The sequence below is a fragment of the Mustela nivalis genome, assembly GCF_964662115.1.
Source record: "Mustela nivalis genome assembly, chromosome: 11".
NCBI classification, from domain to species: domain Eukaryota; kingdom Metazoa; phylum Chordata; class Mammalia; order Carnivora; family Mustelidae; genus Mustela; species Mustela nivalis.
The window spans coordinates 86,630,500-86,655,060 of record NC_139030.1 but is presented as its reverse complement, the minus strand read 5'-3'; the positions used below and the strand labels follow the sequence as shown (position 1 = coordinate 86,655,060).

The 24,561-nt window shown below is 53.4% G+C and overlaps 1 protein-coding gene across 25 annotated transcripts in view; it reads right to left on the bottom strand.

Moving 5' to 3' along the window:
• Positions 1–24,561, bottom strand: part of TNS1 (tensin 1) — a 221,448-nt gene that overhangs the window by 38,623 nt on the left and 158,264 nt on the right. For all 25 annotated transcript variants that reach the window (XM_082690433.1, XM_082690451.1, XM_082690444.1 and 22 more), the window contains one exon: positions 4,604–6,190. In XM_082690433.1, coding sequence (XP_082546559.1) covers positions 4,604–6,190 — 1,587 coding nt within the window. The remainder of the gene's footprint in view (positions 1–4,603; positions 6,191–24,561) is intronic.

Here is a 24,561-nt window from a genome sequence, read left to right as displayed (position 1 = left end):
CACTTGCTGTTCCATTTGTACATCCCCTCACTGCCAGGGCAGCCTTCCCTGATCCTATGTCAAGTGCAACCACCTACCCACTCTCAACTCCTGACACTTTCCTGCTTCGTTTTATCTCTGTGCCACTTACCACCATCTGACAGATTATATATGTATTCGCTTATGTGTTTATTGTCCACCTCCCTCATGAAGGCAAGGGTTTTTACCTCTTTTATTTACCACCATCTTTCCAGACCCTAGACTAACACAGACGAGGAATGCACGCTGAATGAATGACTGAATGGACCTGGATGTAATCTCCTCTTTCCATGATGAAATGTAAAAGTTGGGTTCTCAATTCGAGGTCCCAAAGCTTGACACATATATTTCCCTATATCTGTATTCATCCTTCACTCTTACTCCACAAGGAGGTATCTCACCTCCTCATTGAGCCTTAATCATCCCCCTGGGCTCCTAGGCCTATATCCCCTCGTCCTTCCTTATTGGTCTTATCCTAGCAACTTCTTTCTTTCTCTTCCATCTTTTTCTTCTTTCTATTCCCTCCATATTCAACTTCTGCTTCTCCTCTAAAATCATTCTCATGGCTTCTATATTTAGAGGGGGGGAAAAATAGGCTCTTCATATCAGCCTGCATTCTTCAGCTACCATCCTCTTTGCTTTTATCATACAACCACTCAAAAGAACAGTGGTCATCCTGGCTGCACTGCCTCTCTGCACTCACCCCTCAATCCTGCCATCTGCTTTCTACCACTACTGCTCTACTGAAAATATGTTTGAAAATCCCTGGGGCCACCTAACTGGAAAGCCCAGTGAATTCAGTCCTCCTCCTCATGATCTCTCCAGTGACACTGTGAACCCCCCACCCCCGCTCCTAGAAATCCTTTTCTGTCTTGACTTCTGTGGTGACCCACTGTCCCTGTCTTCTCTCACTGTCCTGAACGTTTCTTCTCAGCCCCCTTCCCCTCCATTCCTCTCATAGCCATTTCATCCTAAGTTCTTTTCTCTCCATGCCCTCTGACATAGAGAGTTCATTCATGGCCAGTGCTTTAACCCATGTCTTTTGAGGATGACTCCAAATTCTATAGTTTTTTCTATTTTTTCAGGCTCCAATTTCAGATGTTTAGCTGCTTACCATACATGTCTATGTACAGGCTCTACTGTCACCTCAAACTCAAAATAAGGAACACTGATGTCTTCATCTTATATGAAATCTGTTCCTCCTAACTCCTGGCTTATTAATGGAACTAGCATTCTGTTCCTATTCATGGAGCCTCAGAATCCTCTTTGATGTCTTCCTCTCCTTCACCCCTACACCCAATCAGTTTGTAAGTATATTGGCTCTACTCTTATAGTATCCTTGGCACCCATCTCTTCTTTTTCATCTCCATGGTCAGCACCCTAATACAATTGCCTGACCCAGTCTACTTAATAAACAATGACAACTCCCAACTCAGAGTTTCTCCTATTTTGCGTTCTTCCTGCCCAGATCTACCAGATACATCTTCCTAAATTACAGCTCTGATCATGGCATACTCCCAACTAAAACATGGCCACAGCTTCCTACATTGCCACTAGATAAGATTCAAGCTCTTTAGTCTGGTATTTTAAGACCAACCAGAGGCAGGTCCCAGGCTACCTTCCTTGACTCTCTCTCACTGCCAATATGCTCTCAATCTACTATATTCGTCAAACACTTATGCTTTCCTGTGTTCTTCAAGAACCCTGTCTCTCCCATGACTTCCAAACTCCTATTCTTCTCCCAAGGCTCTTATTTAAAATTCATACTCAAAATGCTCCTCAATCTCTTCCACTGATACTGATCTTTCCTTTTTCTTCACTCCTTGCAGAACTTTCTCCATATCTCACTATTGGGAATGACTTCATTTTAAAGTTCAAGTTCTTTCTCCCCTTACTAAACTCTAGACTCCTTAAAGATAAGATGCACATCTGATCACCAACATGCATAGAAATCTCTACCTCTAGAGACATCTGAGATCAGTCCAGTCACAGACTCAGGATCATAAGATAACATGGACTCAACGACTCTGGCTCCTATTTCTTTTTCTTGTCTTATTGCACTGGCTAAGATAGCCAATACAATGTTAAGTGATAGTGGTGATAACAGGCATACTTATTTTGTCCCTGGTGTACCAGGAATGCTTCTAATGTTTCACAAGAAAGTGTGACATACGCTACAGATTCCTGGTACCTACTGTTTATCAAGTTAAGAAAACTACCCCTATATTCTCTGAGATCCAAGCTGAAATAAGAGATAAGGAGTCATTGGATCAAAATGGAATGAGCCAGGGATCTAGTATTGAGGTATGGAGGAGGTACTGAGCCAAAGAAGAAAAGGCAGACCTGCAGGAGAAAAGCCAGGAGAAACCAGATCCAGTTCATGGCCATTAAGGGGTTCTCCCTCAGATCTGAGCTTCCTGGGTTACATGCTGAAGCTTGTGTTCAAGCTTCTTGCAGAAGAACATAGAAGCAGCAGGAAGAAGTGGTACTGGCCTGTTGCCTGACTCCCAGGTTGTTGTACACAATGATCCTGCCTTTGCACCTCTGCTTACACAAGTACTGCAGACACTCTGCAGGGTTACTGAGGAATTTGTGCAAACAGGACCTGCTGACCTAAGAAATACTTTCATGACAGAGCACGGACCAAAGAGGCCCCTTTATAGCCCTGGGGACCAAATATATCTGTCCCCTCTCTACATCTAATCCTTTCTCCTGACTGATTCACTCACAGTTGGGGGAGAAGATGATAGCAGGGTTGGGGACAGAGACATTGTACCAACATCTCTCCCTCCCTATGACTCCTTGGCAGCCAAAGCCTGAGCAACTAAGGATATGGAAGTTGACAGTCAAGACTTCAGAAGTTGGTAGGAGAGGAAAGACTGAGGGGAGATACACATTAAGATGGGCATCCTTCTGGAGCTATTAAGATACGGCTTCCTTTACAGCAAGCTCCAGGAGAGCTATACAGAAGGATTTTCTGGTAGGGAGAGCAAATTCACTCTGCTTCCTCAGAGAATCTGTCCATCATTAAGTTAGAGTGTTACTATTCCCCAGGCTACCTCAACTCTATAAAGTAGTAAGAGGGCCCCATTCCTCTCCCTTGAATAAAACCTCTGACAAAGAAGCCAAGGGTCCTTCTCTCAGGAGCTCAGAGGTGGGAAAAAGCAGAAGATGGCAGCCCCATGTGGACCACACCACAAAGCCTTTCACCTCTAGAATTAGAGAGCTACTCATCCTGTGTTTTGACATTCAGTTAAAAGCAATGATGTGCTTCTAGACCAGCTCTCCAGGCGAGGTGAAACCCTGATGGCCAATTTCCATGCCATAAATATTTTCATCAGAGCCAATCTGAAGTTACTGAGAGTGGAACTAGGGACCATGCTCTGCTCCAAAGTATAGCAGAACATCCCTGCCCCCACACCAGGTCCTGAACCCAGCCCAATAGCCAGCCAGCCTGCCCTCAGCTGCTTCCCCAAACCCAAAGTCCAACCTCAGGGAGGGGTCTCCCTCTCACCCTGCAGCTGATATGATGACTCAGCTTCCCTACATTTAGGGGAAGGGGTGGAAGGCAGAGTCAGCTGCCCAGGCTCCTCTTCTCCTGTCCACTGAGGGGCTTGGCAAAAAGTCCCCTAGCCCCCATCTCTAGCCCACCTCTGCCTGGCCTGACCTCCACAGTTAAACAAACCCACAGGATTTCCCACTGAGTGTGGCTGCCCCCATGGAATGGTCGTGGCCTTAGGCCAGCAAGAAAGGAAGAGAGCCCTTCCCACCCCTCCCAGCGTGGCCCTGCAACACTCTGCCATTTCTTGTCTAGATCTCCCCAGTAAGCTCTCTGGTTGCCCCATCCCCTCTCCTACCTCCAGAAATGAAGCCCATTCTCCAGTAGGAAATGGAGCTATGTTTCTCAGCACCTGCTGCTCATACACAGACATCCAAAAGCAAGCACTCACAGGAGAGTTGAACAAGGGGAACCTTGGCCTCCCCACCAAAATGAGACATACCTGGAGGGGACCCACCAGAGGATGAGCACTCAGATAGAGCCCTGGCCTTAAGGACACCCTCCTTTCTCTGTTATGCCTCTGGGAGGGCCCAAGAGGGAAACTGAGTCTATAGAAGCCTCCCTCCCTCCAGGCTTCTCCATACCTTCCCCAGGAACTGAAGCCTGAGGACAGCAGGCAGTTGCAGAGAGCTTCTTCTCTCTGCCTCGAAAATCTGCACTCCAGCCCCAAAGTTACCACTTCTAAACTTTCCCTGATTGCTCCAGTTGGTAAGCCTTGCTTTCCCTCCAGCTCCAGGGCTTTGGTCCCCACCCCTGTCATAGTACAGCTTACGGATCCTGTGTACCTGTCCCTTTACTATAAGACACTGATCTTTGAATCTCATGCCTGCCTTGGAGCCTAATGGACGAGGAATGCAGGGAGGGATGGCTAGCACGTGACAGCCTCTTCCCCAGTCAAAGCAGCACCTGCCATGGGGTGAAGGCTACTCTTGTACCTCCCCCAGCAAGATTATCCAAGACCAAAGAGGGCGGGCATGGAGGGAGTAGGAAAGGAGTCCCGGGGCTGGTGGTCCCCACGGCTCTTACCTGCTACCCGGTGGGCTACCAGCCCCTCCAGGTTCAGTGGCTCCTCGTCTGGAGTGCGGGATGGGTCTGAAGTTGCCTCCTTTGGTGGGAACTGAGGCTGAGCGGGGAGGCCAGAGAGAGAGGCTGGGGGCTGCTGAGGCCCTGGAGGGCTCTGGGTGGTTGGAAGGAAGGTGGACGAGGAGGAGGAGGCTGGGCTTTTCGGACGGAAGCTCTGGCTGGCCCCAGCAGGACATGGTTGATAATCGTAAGGTGAGTATGGCCTGCCAGAAGGGAAGGACTCCAGGGCCAGGGAGGACCGTGGGGCCGGCTCAGGGGTTCCCAAGGAATGCCCACTGGGGATGTAGCCAGACCTGGACTGGGTCAGGGGATGGGGCTGGCAGGGGGAGCCAGCGAGAGGCTGGGAGGATAGTGGGGAAACCCCTGGCCAGGCCCCCGGCACGCTCTGGGACTTGTGCAGGGGGGCGGCTGCCGCGGCGGGCTCCAAATCCAGCATCAGCATGTTCAGTGCTTCGATGGACTGCTCGATCTCCTGCTGGGAGGCTGCCCTTGGGAACTCAGGGAGGCCGGGGGTGGGGGTCTCTGCCAGTGGCTGAGGGCTGGGCCTGCTGTGCCCGAGACTCTCCAGGTGGGCTCTCTCCTGCTGGCGAGGAGGGGGACGAGGCTGCTGCTGCTGTTGCTGCTGCTGCTGCTGCCAGGAATTCAGACCCCTCTGCACAGCCTCCCGGCTGCTGCCACTGCGGGCCGGAGCTGGGGGCAGCTGGGGCTCGCTCTCCGGAAAGGACTGGGAGCGGAACATACCGCTGGGGTCAAGGCCATAGTGGGAGGTGGTTACTGGCTGTGGCCAGGCTGGGTGGGGCCCCTCCCGCTGGTAGCCAGCTAAACCCTCCTGTGCCGAGTAGGAGGGCCGCACAGGGGCAGGGTGGCTGACATGGGCAGGCGCCACCCGGCTGGCGGACTCATAGGGGTAGCCCCCGCCATTGACCATTGGTTCCGCTGGGTAAGACTTGTCCAGACCGTTGGTCAGTGAGGACAGGGCCTCTGGGTAGCCCCCCTCACTGGTGTTGGTGACCCCGTCCAGGGAGGACAGTGTGCCCATGCTGCCCACGCTGTGCCCGTCCTGGTTGGGCAACTCATCATCCAGGATGTCTGTCTCCCGCTCGGATGCCAAGGCCCCGCCGTTGACATGAACCTGGGCTGGGACGATGTGGCGGCCGGCGGCGGGTGCAGCTGGGCCCCCCGCGGGGCGGGACCGGAGATGCTGCGTGTGGTACATGGGCGCTGGCTTCTCTTTCTCGACGCCGAAGCCACTGAGCAGGCGGTCCAGCTCGCGCTTCTCCTCAGGACTCAGGGCAGCGGGGGCACTGGTGGGGCCGGGGGCCGGCTCATCAGTCTTGTCTGTCTTGGTGGAGGCTGTGGAGTTGCCTGAGTCGCTGCTCACGGAGAGGGTGTGCTCCACGTGGTTGGGGGTAGCCGACAGGGCAGGGCGCACGGCGTTGACGGCCCCAGTGCTGCCATGCAAGGAGTCCTTCTTCTTCACCTTGGCGTACAGGCTCCCATCCAGAGGCCCCTGAGTGTGTCCCACCACTTCTGCAAGACAGCCGGAGGACAAACGACAGGTGTCAGTGAAAGGCTGGCACACCCTCTCATCTCCCCGAGGGAGGGAGGGAGGAGCTGCCGTTCCCCGAGTCCTAAAATCTCCTTGCACCACTCAAGACAGAGCTGAGGTCAGGGATGTGAGGGACAAGGACAAAAGGACCCCTACCCAGGCTGTGGGGCCCTAACACACAGTTCCAGGGCTGTGAAGCCAAAGTGGACGGGGAGGGGGAGCCTGGGAGCAAGGGGCCCCAGTCCAAAGCATGGCCGTGGCATTTCACCAGCCTCCCAAGGACCCAAAAGTACTGGGTCAAGATGGGGTTCTGCAAAGCCAGCAGTCCCCGCATCAGAGGCGACGCGCCTTCACTCAGAGTGCTGGGCTCCTGGGATTCTGGAAAGAGGATCCAGAGAGCAAGAGGGCAGGGGAAGCATTTTAGGGGTCCAGAACACAAAAGGAGATGTTCTCCTCAAGGAGGGGTGTCCCCTGTGTCATTCTGTCTGGCGACCCCATGAGCAATACTTTCTCTGAAAGGAAATAGTGAGTGCTGGGTGGCTCAGGGCCAGAGGGCTGACTCAGGACCGAAGAACGTCCCCACCCAGAGGGACTCAGTGATTTCACACCCTGTACAGTCAGCAGCCCAGCTTCCAGCCCCGACACACACACACACACACACACACACACACACACCCCTCCCCTCCCTTCACTCCAAGGCAGGCCCTCAGTTGGCAAGAAAAGAAAGCCCCGAGTCCTAATAGGGCAAAGTCCAGCCAGACACCAAGAGTCACACGCACACACCATCCACACACAGGAAAACCAGACACAAAGACGTCCCGAGACACACACGCCAGCTGGTAATCACCCAAGTCAAACACCCACAATTCACCCAAACTGAACCCCTGGTGCACTCTCGGGGTACGCTCGATAGGTGTCCCTGAGGCACTTTACACAAACTTCATTTCCAGTCCCACAAGTCAGGGAGTATCATGCCTCCTTCAGGAACAGGAGAAAGTGAGAGTCACAGAAGTGAAGCCGTTTATCTACAGACATACGGTATCTGGTAAAGTTCTGATTTAAAATCAGAACTAATTTAAGATTTAATTAAAACAAAACTAAATTAAAGGCAAAACTAATTTAAAATCAGAACTTCAAAAATCATCCCATTTTTATTATTTCACACCATCCGTCATATAACACACACGCAGAGTAAATGAAACACGTAAAAGGCAGCAATACCCCAAAATAAATACTTAAATCTAAAGCCACAATCATTTCAGAAAATACAAGCGCCTACCATGCCCAAGGATCAGCCCTCAGGCCAGAAGTGGCAGCCTCTAAAAATAAACACTCGTACAGAAGCCCACAGCCAAAAACAAGGGATCAGACAACCACAAAACAGGAACATCGTGATCAACAGACACACACACAAACCACAGGCCGACCAAATGACGTCACCGGGAGCAAGCGCAGCGGTGCCCAACGAGGCACAGCGTCCACGCACACCCCCCCCCCCCGCCAGGGCTGGATGCTCTCTGCCCATTCACCTAACTCTCCAGACCCATCTCTCTGTCCCCTGTTTTCCCCGGGGCTTTGGGACCTTGGCCAGCAGCAGGTCCCAAGGGACACTGGGCCAGAGAGTGGCCACAGCCCCAGACTTCAGGGGATGGGGCTTGTTGGGATCGGGAATGGGTCTGAATCTGGCCCTTGTGCTGGGGCCCCTAAGGGCTGCTGAGATCAACTGGCCTGTCCTCACCTCTGAAGGTGTCAAAGCTACTGAAGGAGAGAGGCTGCCTGCATGCCGGGTTCTTCCAAAGAGCTGGGCTCCTGCCACACAAAGAAAGAGACCCCAGCTAACGGCTTCCATGGGGGGAAGCGTCGAAGACAAGAGCTCTGCTCCACTCAGATTTCTGGGGGTGGTTCCCAGGAAGGGGGGGGCCCTTAGACCAGTCAGTGGTAGGCCGAAGAGCTGTCCTTCCTTCCCACTGTGCCTGGAAAGTGGCTGGCCCCAGAAAAGGAGGCTCACACTGCGAGGTCAGCAAGCTCCTCCAGCCGCGGCAACCCCTAACCTCCCAAGTTCATGCTCCTGTGGTCTGGGAAGTGAGGGTAACAACAGCAAAGCAAAGGATAGAGTGTCCAGCTCCCCATTTACACTTGGGGGGAATGAGAACCACTGGGTACAAACCAGGGTAAACCAAAAACTATTGTTTCCTTCAGGGAGAAAGGAGACCCACTCCCGCATCTCACTTGGGTTCATAAAAGAAGAGCTTTTGGCAAGAGAGCTATGAAAGCATCCCCTGAGGGAGACAGGGAGGAAGAATTCACACTGACTACCAGTACCTGATATCTTGCCCCTTTGGGCCCCTTCATTGATTGCAACAACATCAATATTAAACCTATTCTGCCGTGTAATTAACCCCCACACGGACCACTCTTTGCAGCAACATCGGAAATAGTAACTGCCAGGCCACTGAGGCTGAGTTAGAAAATCGAAGAAGTGCAGATTGTTTAACTAAATCTTTTCCACACCATATGAATGGAAATGTCTATTGCTGTCCTCCAAAAAGGAGCCGGCTGCTCCTGACCACCAAGCGCCTGCCCCACACTCCAGGCTGTCCTACACCTTCACTGGTCTCCGTCTCCCCATCAAGAGGGGGCTGTGAGGACAGCCAGGCCCGTCCCGGGTCTGTCTAGCCCCCAGGAAGGCTCCACTGAAAGCCCAGTGTGTTGGCGTGATCCTGGCATGGCAGGTAGCCCTGTTCCCCCCGTCAAGAGATGAGCGCCGCCCCCCTCAGCCCCCCACACCGGTACACACATGCTCGTCCTTCCCTTCTGCCCGCCACTGCGGCCACATTAAGTGCTACTTAGCAGGACCACAAGAAGCCGGAACACAATGTCGGTTTCACTCTGTTAAGGCAGGAAGAGCAAGAGAGAGAGGCAGGCAGAACAAGGAAAGAAAGAGCCAGAGGAGATGGTGGGGGAAGATGGCTTTGGGGCTCTCAAGCTGGGGGGGTCACGAGATCCGACTCAGTCCCAACAGCCTCTGGGGGCACAGCCAGCTCAGGCAAATCCTCTCGGGTGAGAAGGCATTGGACACCCAGTGTGGTAGGGAGCGGGGACAGAGGAGGAACCTGCCAGACCAGGGCCATCGGTAGCGGCACAGGTCACCACGGAGGAGAAGGACAGACAGCCGGGTAACACAGGTTGCAGGCAGCCCAGAGTGGGGAGCTCCCAGGCCTGCAGGTCGGCCAGCCGGAACGTCCTGTCTTGTGGGCCATCTCCCTGGCTGCTTCTCTAGGGAAGCCAAGACGCCCACAGTCCCTTAAGACCCCATTTGCTTTGTCTGAATATGTCTCCTGGCTCCCCCGGCAGCTGCCCAAGCCCCAGCCCCACCCTCGACATCGAGCTTGATTGCACCAAGAGGCCCTTCTTCCACGGCGGCCGTAATCCAGATGTGCGAGTCATACTTTTGGAAAGCTCTGAGGAAAATCCCCAGCTGACTTGGACATGGACCTACTCCTAGGCTCCCTCCAGCAAGCCACAGAGGTGTGTGTGGTGCTAGAAGCCCAGTACAGGCCAGGAGGCAGGGAAGGAGAGACATGTGCTGCCTGCATGCTGCAAAGAGAACGAAAGGACTACGGGACGCAAAGGTGACCCGGGTTTAGGACAGTTGTTTTCCAACTTCGAGGTTCATAAGAATCTGCTCCACAGATTCCTGAAAATGGAGATGCTGGGATCCCGCCCCCAAAGACTCACTCATAGGCCTGGGGCGAGGCCAAAAAGCAGTATTTTAACTCTCCCAAGGCTCTGGGGCTCACACAGGTGGACGATATCTTGAGAAACGCTGACCCCAAAAGTCAGCCCTTTGGATCTGAAAAGAAGGATCCCCACTTCTCTTACTAACGTCTAGCGGAGAAAGTCTGCTTATTTGGTGGTCAGGAGAGATGGCCCAACCATGGAAAATAAAAGGCTCGAACCTGGTCGGCTCTAAGAAAGAAGGTTCCTCTGGTGGTCAGCAAGCGGCGACCCCACCTCCTCCGACCAGCAGGCTGGTTTTGAATAGTGAGTGACTTACTAAGGTTTTCAGGCTGGGGCCCTTCAGGATAAAAATCCCTTTGGGTCCATGTCCAGCTGAATAGCAATACATTAAAATATACTACCCAGAGCAGAGTGACCAACCAATGCGGAGAAAAATCAAAGCATGCGAGTAGGAAGAGGCAACATGCCCACCCTGGATACCGGTAGTTTGGAGGTAGACCTGGGCCCGGCACAGCCAAAGGGAATCTCAGATCCTACAACAGGGAGTGGAGCATCAAAGGTTGTGAGCAAATGTCTAGGAAGTAGGGGGCCTTTGACAAGGGCTGAGGCTTGGCCAAGAAGAAGCAAGGTCTGGACATGTGAACCGGAAATTTCATCACAGAATCTCCCTCAGCCAAGGAGGGAGCCAGGCGGGGCTACTGAGGGGCAGCATGTGGGAGCCAGAGGATGGGGCTGGGTACCAGGGAGGCCCCAGGGATGTGGTTCTGGAGAAAAGCCAGAGAGGAGAAGCGCCCCTTCAATTCCACCGTTGTGCTAGATACAACCGTTACTCAGAAGGACGGTCCCCATCTTAATGTCAAGTCGCTTGCCTCTGCCACTTAACCACACAGAGCCTGGCTTCCAAGCCTGGAGGGTGAAGATTCAGATGCTTACCTGCAGGTTTGCTGAGTGACAGGACTCAGGAGCTAAGTATCTGAAACTAGGCATGGCACATCCTGGCATGCTATGTTCTCCTCTTTCCCTCCTGTTTCACATGTTTTAACAGCTCCTATCACCCACCCAGTAAAGTCCACACCACCCCTCCACTGCTGGACAAGCCATACCTCCTATCATCTGGCCCCCCATTTGCCTTTTGAAGCCTCACCTTCACTGTCCCCAATACCCCCAACACCCTTCACTCCTCTTACTATTCCTATGCTTTTCCTACTCTGGGCTTCCCATCTGTTGTTCCCTCTCCTAAAAAATCCTTCTTCGTGTTTCCCACCCCCCCACCCACAACTCTCAAACTCCCTGGAAAACCCCTTTCTCCTCCTTCAGGTTCAGCCTGAACTTCTTTGGGAAGCAGCCCTCAACCTAACCCTTTCCACAGCCCTCCAGACTGAGCTTAACCTCTTCTGAGTTTCTGTCGCCCTGGGCAGACAACTCCTGGAACGCAAATCACCCGGAGGCTGGTCATGACTGCCATCCATATTTGTCCTCCCGCTAAGTGGGGGCTCCTTGAGAAAGAGCCTTTGTCCCCCCCCCCCGCCCGCCACCCTGCCAGTGCCTGGTTCCCAGACGGTACCCTTCACAATATGGTCTATGCCAACAGTGCCTCTTAGAGCTTAATGCCTAACCCACACGGCTTACAGCACCGCTCTGCAGAACGCAGGGCCTGGCACACATCGCACGTTTCATAAATGCTTCTTGCATCACATTAAATAGTCCAAGAATTTATATATAGTCCTGTCGGCCCCTGAGGTACTCTTCTTCCACTACCATCCAGAGATGTGACAAATCAGAGGTTCAAGGTGGACCCAAGCTTCTCCCGAAGGAAAGAGAAGAGACAAGCCCTGCAGCCAAAACATCATGAGAGAGAGGCATCTACACAGCTGGTGGCCCAGGTGAGGCACGGCAGAGGTCCTGAACCAGAGCCCACCCCAGGGAGTCCCTCAGAAGACTTGGAGCCATACTCCAGGCAGGCGGACGTTAACTTTCATAGCTATGGACGCTTTGGGATATCTGATCAAAGTCCTGACTAATTGCCCTCAAAATGCATAAACACAAATTGTGCACATAATTGCTGGGGTCCTCAAAGACCACCTATGGATCTTCAATGTCGACGTATGAATCTACAGGTGCTGCCTCTTGGACTCCTTCTCTGTTGCCTGGGATTCCACGCAGAATGCCAGGCTGCCTCTGAGAGAAATAGAAGAACACACAAAAAAGGACGATCTTCCGGCTGGAGGAGCGCAGGTGGGGCCCAGCCCAGAGGAGCCCACTGAGTCGCAGCCCGCCCTAGAGAGGGGAGTGTAAGGCGGTGATGAGGATGGACAGCTCAGACATGATCTGGGGTCCTCTTGACACGCCATGGCAACAGTGGCAGGGATCTCCTGTAACCCCGTCTGTGACAGTCTTGGCCCCAACCCATGCCAACCTCCCATCCCACAGCAGCCGGAGACTAAAGCAGTCCTTTGTTCCTCCCAGCTGCAGAGAGATCTGGAACATCTCCAAATGGGAATGGGCTCCATTGGGGATTCTGAAGGTCAGCAGAATTCGAGGTGAAGGGAAGTCCCCAAGTCTCTGAAGGGAAAGCACACAGCCTCTGGGATGGAGAGCAGGCAACAGGTGCAGCCCAGGAGACCTAATAAGGTTCACACTGGGAGGTGCCCACTCATGGGCATGGGGCCTCAGGCCCTGCGGGCAGAGACAGATGAGGCCAGGCATAGCCAACAGACACCTGTCTATCTTCCTGCTTGAGAGCACTCAGAGGGAACCCCCTGCCTTCTCAGAGTCCAAGTGACCACTCTAGAGTCCCCCACAAACTTGCCTCTGTCGACTTGGGGGTGGGGCGGAGGAGCACAGGAAAGAGAGAAGGTCCAATGGCCAAATGGGGCCCTGGTCTAAATGTCAGCCGGAGGGCCCCAGGACGGAGAAAGCCAGCATTTTGCAAACAGAAATGGGAACTAGAGCCCCTCCCACGGGCTGCTCCTGTCTCCCGCTGCTCCAGGAAGTCAGCCAAGCCAAGACGGCTTTCTAAATCCATGGAGATTTTAGCTGAAGGGTCTCAGGGGATCAGTTAATCCACTGCCCACCCCTCATATTACAGAAGGACAGTGCCACTCAGCAGGCCCAGGGGATCCCCACACCAAGGTCACCCAGCACGGACAAGTTCAGTGCTTTCTCCTAATGGCCTTCAAGGTGAAGATGGCTGGAGTCTGGGGAGGGCGGGGCGGGAGGGAAGGCCTCCAACCATGGCCATAGAGCAAAGAACGGCCCAATATAATCCATGGGGCTTCATCAAGGGCTGATGACGGATGTGTCCCCAGGCCTTCCTCAGGAAGGACCCACAGTGCTTTCACAGATACCATCTGATTTGAATTCCTCCAGAGAGAGGGAGCAGGGACAGAAAACTCAATTCTGACCTTTATTTCAGACCCAAGGGACCAGGGCCTGGAGTGACCTGCCCAGGTCACAGGACGACCCACGCCCTGTGGGGCAAATGTGAACTTGCAAGACCAGCCTCCTGACTCCAGCCTGGCCTTCAGCTCCCACGCCAGACACTATAAGCAGGGCCTGGCACTCCCACTCCGCGCCCGCAGCCTATCCGGGCACCAGATATCACAGGCGCTCGGGACAGTAAAAATAGTGCCCGAGTCCACAACAACCAAAGTCCTTCTCTGCCAGGCCAGGGTGCCCGCCCGGACACTCGCGGATCCCTGGCCAGGAGGATGATCGAGCCACTCTAAGCCCTGCCAAAGTTAGGGCAAAGTCAGGAATGGGAGCCCGCGGGTGGCCCGCAGAGGAATGGTCAGCACTGGGGGGACCACAAAGGTCAGACCACAGAACGGGAGGGGGGGTGTCCTGGACACACATCCCACTAGGGGTGTCTCAGGGGCTCGCCAGGCTGCCACCACATTTCCTTCACCCACCACCCCATCTTCATCCTCCATGAGTCATTACTCCCAAAGACTGAGGCCAGCTCAGACACACTGCCTCCCACAGACTCAGCCACCCCCCCAGACCTGAGGTAGCAGCTCTTCCCTGTCCCAGGGCAGCGGAACCAGCCAGGTCCACCCCCACCCACCTCCAAAGGCGCTGGCATGGGCCACGACCCCATGCAACCCCCACACACTTCCCGGGTCCAGGTCCACCGCAGATCCCGGTGCATAAGCCCAGCAGCCTCACAGCCCCAGGTCCAGTGGAGAGCCACCCAAGGACCCACACAAATGCCTAGCAGACACTCACCCTCTGGACAGAGAGGCAGAAAGGGGAGGAGGAACTGCTGCTCTGATTTGATCTCTGCTCCTTGTGCCTCAAGTTTCAAATAATTCCTCCATGGCTGCAGCCCCAAGGCTGGCTGTGTCCTGCTCAGGCTCCTGCAGACTGTCAGGGGTGGGAGGAGCCCGTGCCGCCTGCCTGCCCGGTCTGCACGCACCACCCCTCCCTCTGCTCACTCCCTCCCTCGCTCTCCCCCTCTTGGCCAGCTCAGCCCGCCTCCCTCTGGCTTGTAGGAAGCCAGTGGGATAAAACTCTGTCTGTAATTTCAGCCAGCTGGGTCCCCAGGGTTTCACTTATCATCCTGTAGCTATGCAGCTCTTGAATGACATCACAGTGGCTTCCCAAGCCCTCCACACGGAGTGAGGAGCCCCGGCCAGCCCAGCAACCGCCCCGGCACAGCCCGGCCCAGCCTGCCCCCGTCCCAAACCCATCACAGCCCCTGGTGCCCAGGGCAGTGGGAAGAAAGAAGAAAGGGCCGGGGAGCGGAGCAGTCGGGATGCTCGCCGGAGAGAGGGAAGGGCCAGGGTTCCTACGAGGGTACTGAGATTTATTTCCTCAAATTTTTCCACATTTTTTTTCCATTTTCAGCAAATGAAAGGCAGAACAGATGACAACAATTTTCCAGCTGCTGAACAATAAGGTGGAAATCTTTTTTTCCCCTCCCTCTCCCCCTCCTTCCCCCACACCCCCACCACGGGGTAGAGTCTCGGAGCCATGACACTTCCTTGGCTCAAAAAAGGGCAAGAAAAAAGAAAACCCACAAGCCCCTGTACTTCCCAGAGGTGACAAGAGGCCTGAGGAAAGGTACCGAGCTGTCACCCAGGCAGTTCTGGGGGGGAAGCAGGAGCCTCAAAGTTACATTCTCAGGGCAAAGCTTTGGATTCTGGCCCAGCAACCTTGACCATTCTTGAGACCTGACTCTGGGAAGGCCAAATGGGACTCTGGCCCAGGACATCAATCTACCAGGCCCCCTAAGATGCCTCCAACTGACCAGCCATCAGTACTCAGTTTGTTCCAATCTATAAAGACCAGGAATGGCAGAGAGGATAACTTCTCAGAGTGTCAGTGACCTCCACCTTCATCCCCAAGCACCCAGACCTGAAGCAGGTGCGTCTGCCAAAGCCATGAGAGCTGCCCCAAGTCCCCACCATGATCTGGCATGCCCTAAGAAGTGCCAGAAGTCTCTGGGAGCAGGACACCAGACCGTAACTCTTAGGCGCGCGATGTTAGTACCTTATTTTCACGTCATATGAATGTCCCACGCCAACTCCCAGAGTGGGTGAGACATGGCCTGGTGTCTGCAGCCAGCCCCAGGGGCACTTCCGGGCCTGCTGTCTCCTCAAGGACCTCAGTTAGTTTGCAACCCCAAAGTGCTTCTGCAGCAACCCAACCCCAGTGCCCAGACCCTCCACAGCCAGGCCTGGGCACTGCAGGTTCAGCAAGGAGAAGCATGCCAGGTCCAGACCCTCGGCTCCTCCCTCTCCTGAGCTGACACCTCAACCGCGGCCCCCTCCCTGGCACCCACTCTCTCACTGCTCTTTTCTGAGAGTAAAGAAGAAAATAGGAGGAAGAACAAGTATGGCACTGAATGTCCTGTCTTAACCACATCTTTAGGGACGAGATGGGCGAGCACCCCCCACCCCCACCCAGTATCACAGACCTCACAGGAGTCATTAAGAAGGGGGAAAGGAGGGGCACCTGGATGGCTCAGTGGGTTAAAGCCTCTGCCCTCGGCTCAGGTCATGATCCCGGAGTCCTGGGATCGAGCCCTGCATCGGGCTCTCTGCTCAGCAGGGAGCCTGTTTCCCCCTCTCTCTCTGCCTGCCTTTCTGCCTACTTATGATCGCTGTGAAATAAATAAATAAAATCTTAAAAAAAAAAAAAAAAAGAATAGGGAGGGGAGAAATGGATTCCCAGAACTGGGGACAGGAGGACTTCCGATCTTCCCAGCGCCAGGATGTTGGGAGATCACAATCCAGACAAACTCCTACGGTTTTCCTCCTACCTCTTCAAAGCCTCCCGGAACTAACCCACAAACCCCAGTTCACCCAATTCCCACCGAACCTCTTGTTTATCTGTACCTGCGAATCCCAACAACACTGTTTTTATAAAATTTTGTCATTTAAAAGAAAATTAAAAATACAATAAAATTTCGTGATTTTTAAAATAAACTTCAGTTCAAGTCGTTCTAAGCATCCGTATATCCATATACACCAACCAGGGTAAAGTCTATACTTTTTTTCTCACTATGCATTAAAATAAATGCACCTAAAATCCTTTTACATGTAACTGTCAACGTGGCCAACGTACTTTGGAAACATCACCACACCGCTGTCCTTGGAAGCAACAACCCCGTCCTATGGCGTTCTGCTCCCGTCCTGGGATTGGCTGCACCAGAAGCCAATTGAGAGACTCTTAGAAAAACCCTGACCTCCCTGGCCCCACCCAAGACCTTCAGAAGCAGAACTGTGAGAGGTGGAGCCTGGGAAATCTGAATCATAAAACACTCCCCAGCTGAGAACGCAAGGCACCCAGGTTTGGGGGAAACTGATTCTAGATGTGCTTAACTATTTTCAGTTATGGGGAATCTTACTATTGCCCCAAAATACCCATTTCATCTTTCGATGCTGTAACAAGTAGATTTCAGCACCCTATTTTTTTTTTCCACTAACTGGCTGTATGGTGCCCCATGGGATGGCTCAGACAAGCCAAATTTCTGCCACATGAGAGCTCTTTAGATACTAAACATGGTGTGCACATTCCTCCCAAGTCTCTCCTGGACCCAACCTGGAGTCCTTGAGCCCACCACACCATACCCTCCCTTTGCTTCTCTTTCTTACCTGAGCCCCTACTTCCAGCAGATTTTATCCCTCTGAAGCAAGGGACCCACAAACAACAAATTTGGCTCTCGGACTGGTAAGGAGCCCCCTAAGCCTATCACCTCCACTTTCTGGACACCATACCTTTCATAATGAGGCCTAATGTTTATACCCAGCCCTACTTGCTCACATCACTTTAGCACCTGTCAAGGACACAGTGGCTAAGAACACAGGCTTAGGCTGTCAAGCAGACACCGCTTTGAATCCAGACACTACCACTTACTAGCTTAGTGCAACCCTGGGCCAATTCCTTAATTTTTCTGAGCTTTAGTTTCTTTATCTGCAAAATGGGTACATTAATATTTTTATCTCAGACGGTACTGCAAAGACTGATAAAACGCAGATAAAGCATGGAAAGATGCTCTAAATGAGGCAGCCACATATATACAACTATGCCCACGACCTGTTTCCCCCTCCTTGTTCCCGAGCCCAGCTCCACCGTGAGCTGCACGTTGGTGACCCTGTCACCCTGGGATACAGATGCTTCAACTTCTGGGCGTATCATTTGCCTCACCCTTTCCCTTTTCGAAAATCACAGCATCAGATGAAACAGCCCAGACTCTGAGAACATGATGCTTCTCACCTAATAAATACCAAGACTTTCCAGCTTGGTCACTGCTAAGAGCAGGCCAGATAAATGCACTGCCTCTCCCACCTCCAGGGATGGCTTCCGCCTAGGACCATAGCGGGGGTGGGGGCACGGGGGTCCTGTACACAAGTAGGAAAGTACTGGGCACGGGGTGTGGTAGATCTGGGTTGAAAAAGGATATATGCAATTTAACCACTTTCTATTTGAGAAAAAGAAGAAAATTTTTTTCTCAAATACCTAGGGCGAAAATCTTTCTACATGGGAGATGTGTGAGGCTAAGCTTGAGAGGTGAAAATATTGTTCACTCTTCCCAGGTGGCTGGATAGGCCCTGTCCCCTGGGATAGCCCTGGGCAGGGCAGTTTCATGAAATGTAAGATCTAGAGCAGGGATATAACCTGGTGACCTTCTGGAGCCCCTCAGGCTCAGTAGTACTGGAGCCCCAGATTTGCCACACAAGGCCCAGCTGTGGACTGCTGGCCCAGGCTGATCCCTATAGTCTCAGCATGATCAACCCAGAGGACATCCGGAGTTCATCAAGCCCCCACCACACACACCCCAATGTGGCCAAGACTCAGGGTGGAGAAGTTTCCAAGCCCTGCGTATTGGGTCAGGACTGGAATAGAGACTAACCACCCAGGAGCAAAATGGCAGAGTGTTTTGGCTTTCAAGCAGCGGACCCTGGAACAGAAAGAGGAAGCGGGATAAGACAAAAGGGCTTGGCTTTCTCACCCTACACACAGGAGAGCTAAGAACCCAGAGGCAAAGGGCTGAGGGAACAGGGAGGCCAGCGGTCCTCCCCCAAGGTGATGTGTCCCCCCAGAGAACGTGGAACGATGTCTGGAAATATTTGGGGCTGTCTCATCTAGAAGAAATGCTATCGGCATCTGGTGGGTGGAGATGTTTCTAAACATCGTACAACACAGAGGGCGGGGCCTGGCAACAAGCAACGACCCAGTCTGAGTTCAAGTGTGCCACCGCTGAGGTGTCATGAGCCAGCCTGAGGGCAGAGGGAGTCTGGGGCGGGAGAGACAGAGCTCGCACTGTGACTCAGGAGTCCCGGTTTCCGGTCTCCGCTGCGCCACTAACGAACCACTTGACCTTGGGTAAGTCATTTCCTTTTCCTGGTCCTCGGTCTCCAAAATGGTAGGGATGGCGAGAGAAGAAGAAGACGAGCTCTGAACTCTAAAATAGCTGGTTCTACGCAGAACCACCGGAGGAGAAAAGCAAGGGTGTGCCGGGTGTTAAGGTGTTGAGTGAATGTCAGGTGGGCGAAGGGGAGCACGTGGAGACCCCGCTCCCCGGCGGGGTGGGATGCTGTGTGTGGGACCTCCTTGGGACTTCCTCCCACCTTCCAGCCCACGGGAGAGGGGAGGCGGGGCTCACCAGAAGCTTGGGGAGATGAAGAAAGGGCAGGTTCTGGGCACCCCTCCCATGGCCTGGGCCTTCCAGGGTCTCCAATTGTCCCCCAACCCAGGGCCCAGCTCAGAAGAGCATTCCCCAAGAAGGGGGTAAGGGCCAGTGTGCCAGAGGATCGCTCAGGAAGGGGACTGTCAACTTCCAGGCAAATTTCCGGGTGGGACAAAGGTCGGGGGCATACCCACATACCTCCTCCTATCTCTCCCCACTCACTGCCTCCCGAGGCTTGGCCGCCAACTGGAAAAGGATGGAGGGAAATGGAGAGAGGGCTGCGGAGCTTGACCCAGGAAGGGCCCAGGAAGAACGGGAGCCTGTCCCAGAATGGGGACAGCAGGTTCTATACTGTGGGTCTGCCCTTCGACGAACCCTCTCACGTTTGCTTCCACAAGTGCCTTTCAAGGGCAATACCATCATGCCCATCTTCCTGATAAAGAGACTAAGTCCTGGACGTCGCAGCTTGCTTCAGAGCACACGGCCAGTCCGACTCCGACGTTCAGGCTCTTTCTGCTTCCCAGAGAGGAAGAAGGAAGGAGCACGAGGGGCAAAGGGTCAGAGCCCAGAGCCGGAGCTGGTGGAATCCAGCAGGAAGAAGGGAGTGACGAGTGGCAACCAACCACGATGCTGGCTCAGAACTCGCCCAAAACAGGTGGTCCCCTGGGGCCGCTGTTCCCATCTAGGTGGTCCCCGAGGGCTTTTATGCACATATCCTAATGATGCTTCCAGGGCTCCAAGCATGTCTGGCAACTTGTAGGGAGCTGCTATAGGGCTGGTTCAAAACTCATGCAAAGGAACCCATCTCTGCACTTAGGGGTCGATCCCCATTCCTGACCCCAAACAGGCCCATTAGGTACCACACATAACTACCAGTTATTGGACTGGCCATGCAGTTTGATAACTGGAGCCTCCATCAAACACCGCACACTGTGGGGTGTGCAGGGGGGTAGAGGTCCGTGTGGGTCTATGAATGGGTGGTGGGTGTCTGTCAAGTGGGGGATCTTTGGGGTTCTCTGCACAGGTGGTGAATATAGGCAGAGGGGTCCATGTGGTTCTACACCTGAATGGGTATGGGTATGAATGGCAAATCTGATGGAGTCTCTGCTTCCTTTCCCAAATGGGCCCATCCATGTGTATCAGTATAAGGAGGCTCACATGGGCATCTCCATGGGGGTCTGCTAGGCAACGCACCTGAGCTCACACACGTGACCCAGCATGGGCCAGAAACTGGCCATCCCCGCTGCAGAGGGACCAGCTAGAAGTGACCCTCCTGACCCACAGAAGCTACAGAACCAGGGGGTACAGGCCCAGACAGGACCCAGAAGCCAGGGCACTGCCCCCAGGCTTCTTTCTCTCCTTGTGTCACATGAAGAGCGCCTGCCTGGTTCTGGAAGGTTTGCAAGCAATGCTCAGACAGAGGGAGTGGGGGCAGGGAGGCAGGAAGGGAGAAGAAAAGATCTGAGCAGCTTTGAGCTTTCATATCAAAATCTGATCTCACTGCCCCTAGAGAAGGAGGAGGACAAACATCAAAGAACACTTTGCTGCTCGACAATTTTTAAAGCTATCAGAGCAGCCCAAGGCAAAGTCTCTGACAAGCATCAGGGCATTGACAAGCCATAAGGATGTGAAGGGTTGGTTGGTCCAGGATAAGCAAGGAAGTCGGAGCTCCTGAAGCCCACCCACTACAGCTCCTGAGCTGCTTCCCAGAAGAGGGAGTCCCACTGTAGCCTGTATAAAGTCCCCCAAGGTCAGACGGGCCCTGGCCCTGGAGGGTAGGGGAGAGACCCCAGCAGGGCTACCACCGGAGGCAGGAGGACCCACATCCCTGCCAGAGAGCTCTGCGCTAGCAAGTAAGGCTTGAGCGCAGAAAGGGAGGGGCAGGAGAAAAGGGCGCTTGGGGCAAGACTCCAGAGTCCCCTTTGCACACAGAACCTTGCTGGGGCTTTGTCGGAACGCTCTAGAATTTGCCTTGTTCCCCCACATCCATGCACCGTGGTCACTCATCCCATTTAGACAGATGTGTGGGGTGGAAGGAGCCTCAAAAAAAAAAATCCAGTCCTGCCACCAGTTCTCGTTTCTCATGACCCTCCAAGGCAAGACAGTTCTCCAGGATGTCGGATCTCTCCATCCGGTCTGCTGCAGCCAAATCCCACTCTTTCCCACTCAGTCAGTCCTCATATCCCTAACTGGCCACCACACAATGAACAGACCTAGAAAAAGGCTGTCTGGTAGCAACAGCAGTTGCCTGGGAGTCAGGGGGCAGAGTACTAAGGAGTGCTCTTAAATGGGCCTCAGTGTACTCCTCTGTGCAATGGGAGAGCATAACCAGGTGACCCCTGAACTCCTGGTCAACACCAGATGCTCAAAGATCCACCTCCGAGAAGAGGCTCAGCCAGGCACGGAGCCTGGTTCTCCTCTCCTGCTTACTCCAGCCTGGGGGGCTCCAGGCTCCAGGCTCATCTGAAGTTCTTTCTGCGGCAGCCCCAGGGCCCCCCGGGGACTAGAACAGAAATAGTGCCTTACAGGAAATCTGGAAGTATACGCCAGGCTGCAGAGCTCATGAGGACCATGCTAGGCAGTAAAGAGGTTGATTTATTTTCATCAGTGAAATGCCGAAACCCAATCCCCAGAGCAAGCTGACCCAGCAGACGGCAGCAGCGGGGAGCGCCCCACCAGGGAGCAGAATTAGCCGATTGCAGCCTGCCAGGTCTCACCGCAGGGGCTGATGAGGGGAGGGACAAGGGGGGGGGCAGCTTAGACCTGTGGCTCCAGGTCCCTCAGGAGGGCCTCCTCCGAGCCTGCCGCTGGCAGGCGGGGGTCTCCGGGATGCAGGTGCAGCAGCCGGCAGAGTTGGGCAGGCAAACTTTCCATTTTTAACTCTTGTTTTCAGGAGCTCCAGACCCCAGGCTTTGAGGTCCACATGCCTACTTGTGGGGGGCAGGGGGCAGGGGCCAGAGCTCTTCAGACCCCTGCCCCTGCGAAGCCATGGTGAGAAATGAATGGTGGGCATCAGAATCCCAGCTCTATACCTAAATGGCTGTGCAAACACTTGCAAGTTACTTAACCTCTCTGTGCCTGTTTCCTCACCTGTGAAATAGGAACAAGACTACTCAGCTCACAGTAGGGTCCTGAGGAGTAAAGGGAATAACGGGCACCTCACAGTGTCCCACATACGGAGGGTACATATAGAAGGCAGAGGTGGCTTTTCCTCCTAGTCCCTAACCAAGTCGCTGGTGGGGAGTGTCAATCACTAGAACCCTTACAGAGGCCACTTTGACACTATCAGAATGATACACACATATATTCTTCACCCCATAATCACATTTCTACAAATTCCACTTCCACAGATAGAGTTGCACAAGCAAAAATGGTGACGTACAAGGTTATTCTCTGCAGCATATTTGAAAATGATGAAAGACTAGAAATAAATGTCCACATTACTTAAATACAGTGAAATAAAATACCAGTTAAATAAAACATAGAACACCCGTGCACTGATGCATCTGAAGGGGGTAAAACGGCTCTTTATAAGCTATTATGGAAGGATACCTATGCCGCACCCTTAGATGAAAAAGTTCAAGATATGAGCCAAATCCTCGCAATGGCTACCAGACCCCGCAGTGACCTGGTCCCATTACCTCTGACCTCACTGCTTACAGCCTTCACTGCAGTGACACTGGACCCCTCGTGCTTCCCAAGCCTATGTTTTGGGAAAGCTGCTGCCTCAGGACCTTTGCACTTGCTGCCCTTCTGCTGCTGTAATGCTCTTCCTCAGATATTTTCTTGGCTAACTCTCTCACCTCCTTCAAGTCTTTGTTCAGATATCTCCTCCTCAGTGAGGGCTCAGCTGATCAGCATTTTTAAAATTTTCAACTTACCTTCAACTCCCCCCAATCACACTTACTCCACTCTATTTTCTCCCAGAGTATTCATCGCCTTCTAGCAAGCTCTGTCGTTTACTCATAATGTCTTTAAAAAAACTTTTTCAGGGGTACCTGGGTGGCTCAGTGGGTTAAGCTTCTGCCTTCGGCTCAGGTCATGATCCCAGAGTCCTGGGATCGAGTCCCACATTGGACTCTCTGCTTGGGAGGGAGCCTGCTTCCTTCTCTCTCTCTCTCTCTCTCTCTCTCTCTGCCTACTTGTGATCTGTCAAATAAATAAGTAAAATATTTAAAAAATAATAATAATAAATAAAAAAACTTTTCCATTGCCTCTCTTCTCCCACTAGAATAGAATCAGACAAGGGCAAGGATCTTTGTTCACTCGCTCATTGCTGTATCCTCAGTACCTAGAATAGTGACTGACACATTGTAGGCCTTTGGTGACTATTTGTTGACCAAGTAAATGTTACTAAGGCTAGTCCATGTACCAAAGAAAAAATGCAATTTTTTTTCTTTTTTCCTTCTTTGTCAGTGGAGCGGATTCAAGGTTACCCTTACCATCATGTTATTCTCACGCTCCGGTACTCTGTTTTCTCCAAAAAGAAGAGAAAGAAGAAACATTACGGCTGTGCCAGCAGTCACCATAACCCATAGCCTGGACATTGTGGAGGACTGGTACCGGGGTGCGGGGCAGGGTCCATGGAGGGGAAGACCCTGGAAAGACCCTGGGAGCTAGGGCCAGCTCTACCCCCAGCTATCAGTGTGGCCTCCACAAGTCCCCCAACCCCAGAGCAGAGGGAGAAGCTCTCCTGAGAAGCCGTGGCCCCTGGCCACGGGGCACAGTGGCTGGTGCCACAACCCCTCCTGCCCTTATCGGCAGGCACGACTTTCTACAGCGTCTCCAGCACTAGGAGCCAGTGCAGGGCCCACCACCTAGGAGGCGATCGGTAAGGATTTGGGGGGAAGAAAGGACACAGCAAAGGAAGGGAGAGAAGGAAGAAGGGAAAGAGGCCAAAAGGGATGATGGGTGAAAAGCAGCCACCTTTGGGGAAAAAACAAGATCTGATTAGTGGAAGCATCAGTGTCTTTCCTTGCACGTGGTTAGAGTCAGTATCTTGGGGTCTTGTGGGCTCTCGCTACTTTACACTTGTCTACAGGTCCAGCGGGAGGGGGAGAGGGGCGGAGAGTGCCCTCCTCCTGCCCTGCCTAGAGCTCGATATTTGAGCCCGGCAGGAGGGCCGACATGCAGTCCAGGCCACTGGCCAGGAGCTCTGGTCTGCTCTGAGTGCAGCTCCGGCCTTCCAACCTCCACCTGATGGCAGAGATTACAGAGGACCAAAGGCACATTCACTCTGGTGGGTATTGGTTTACTGAATGTTCCATGGGCAGACACTACTCTCCCGGCCTGCCAGCTGCCTTGCAGAGAGCCAGCGCAGCGTCTGAGGGCATTGGACAAGCCCCGCCTCACCCTGCTAAGCAGGTGGCTGGCAGATGCTGGGTCAGTGGTGCCATCTTCTCTGCCCACAAGGTCAGGCCGACCTTGCATATGGACTCCCCCCACTTGGGGTATGAGAAGGCACCAGATCCTCCT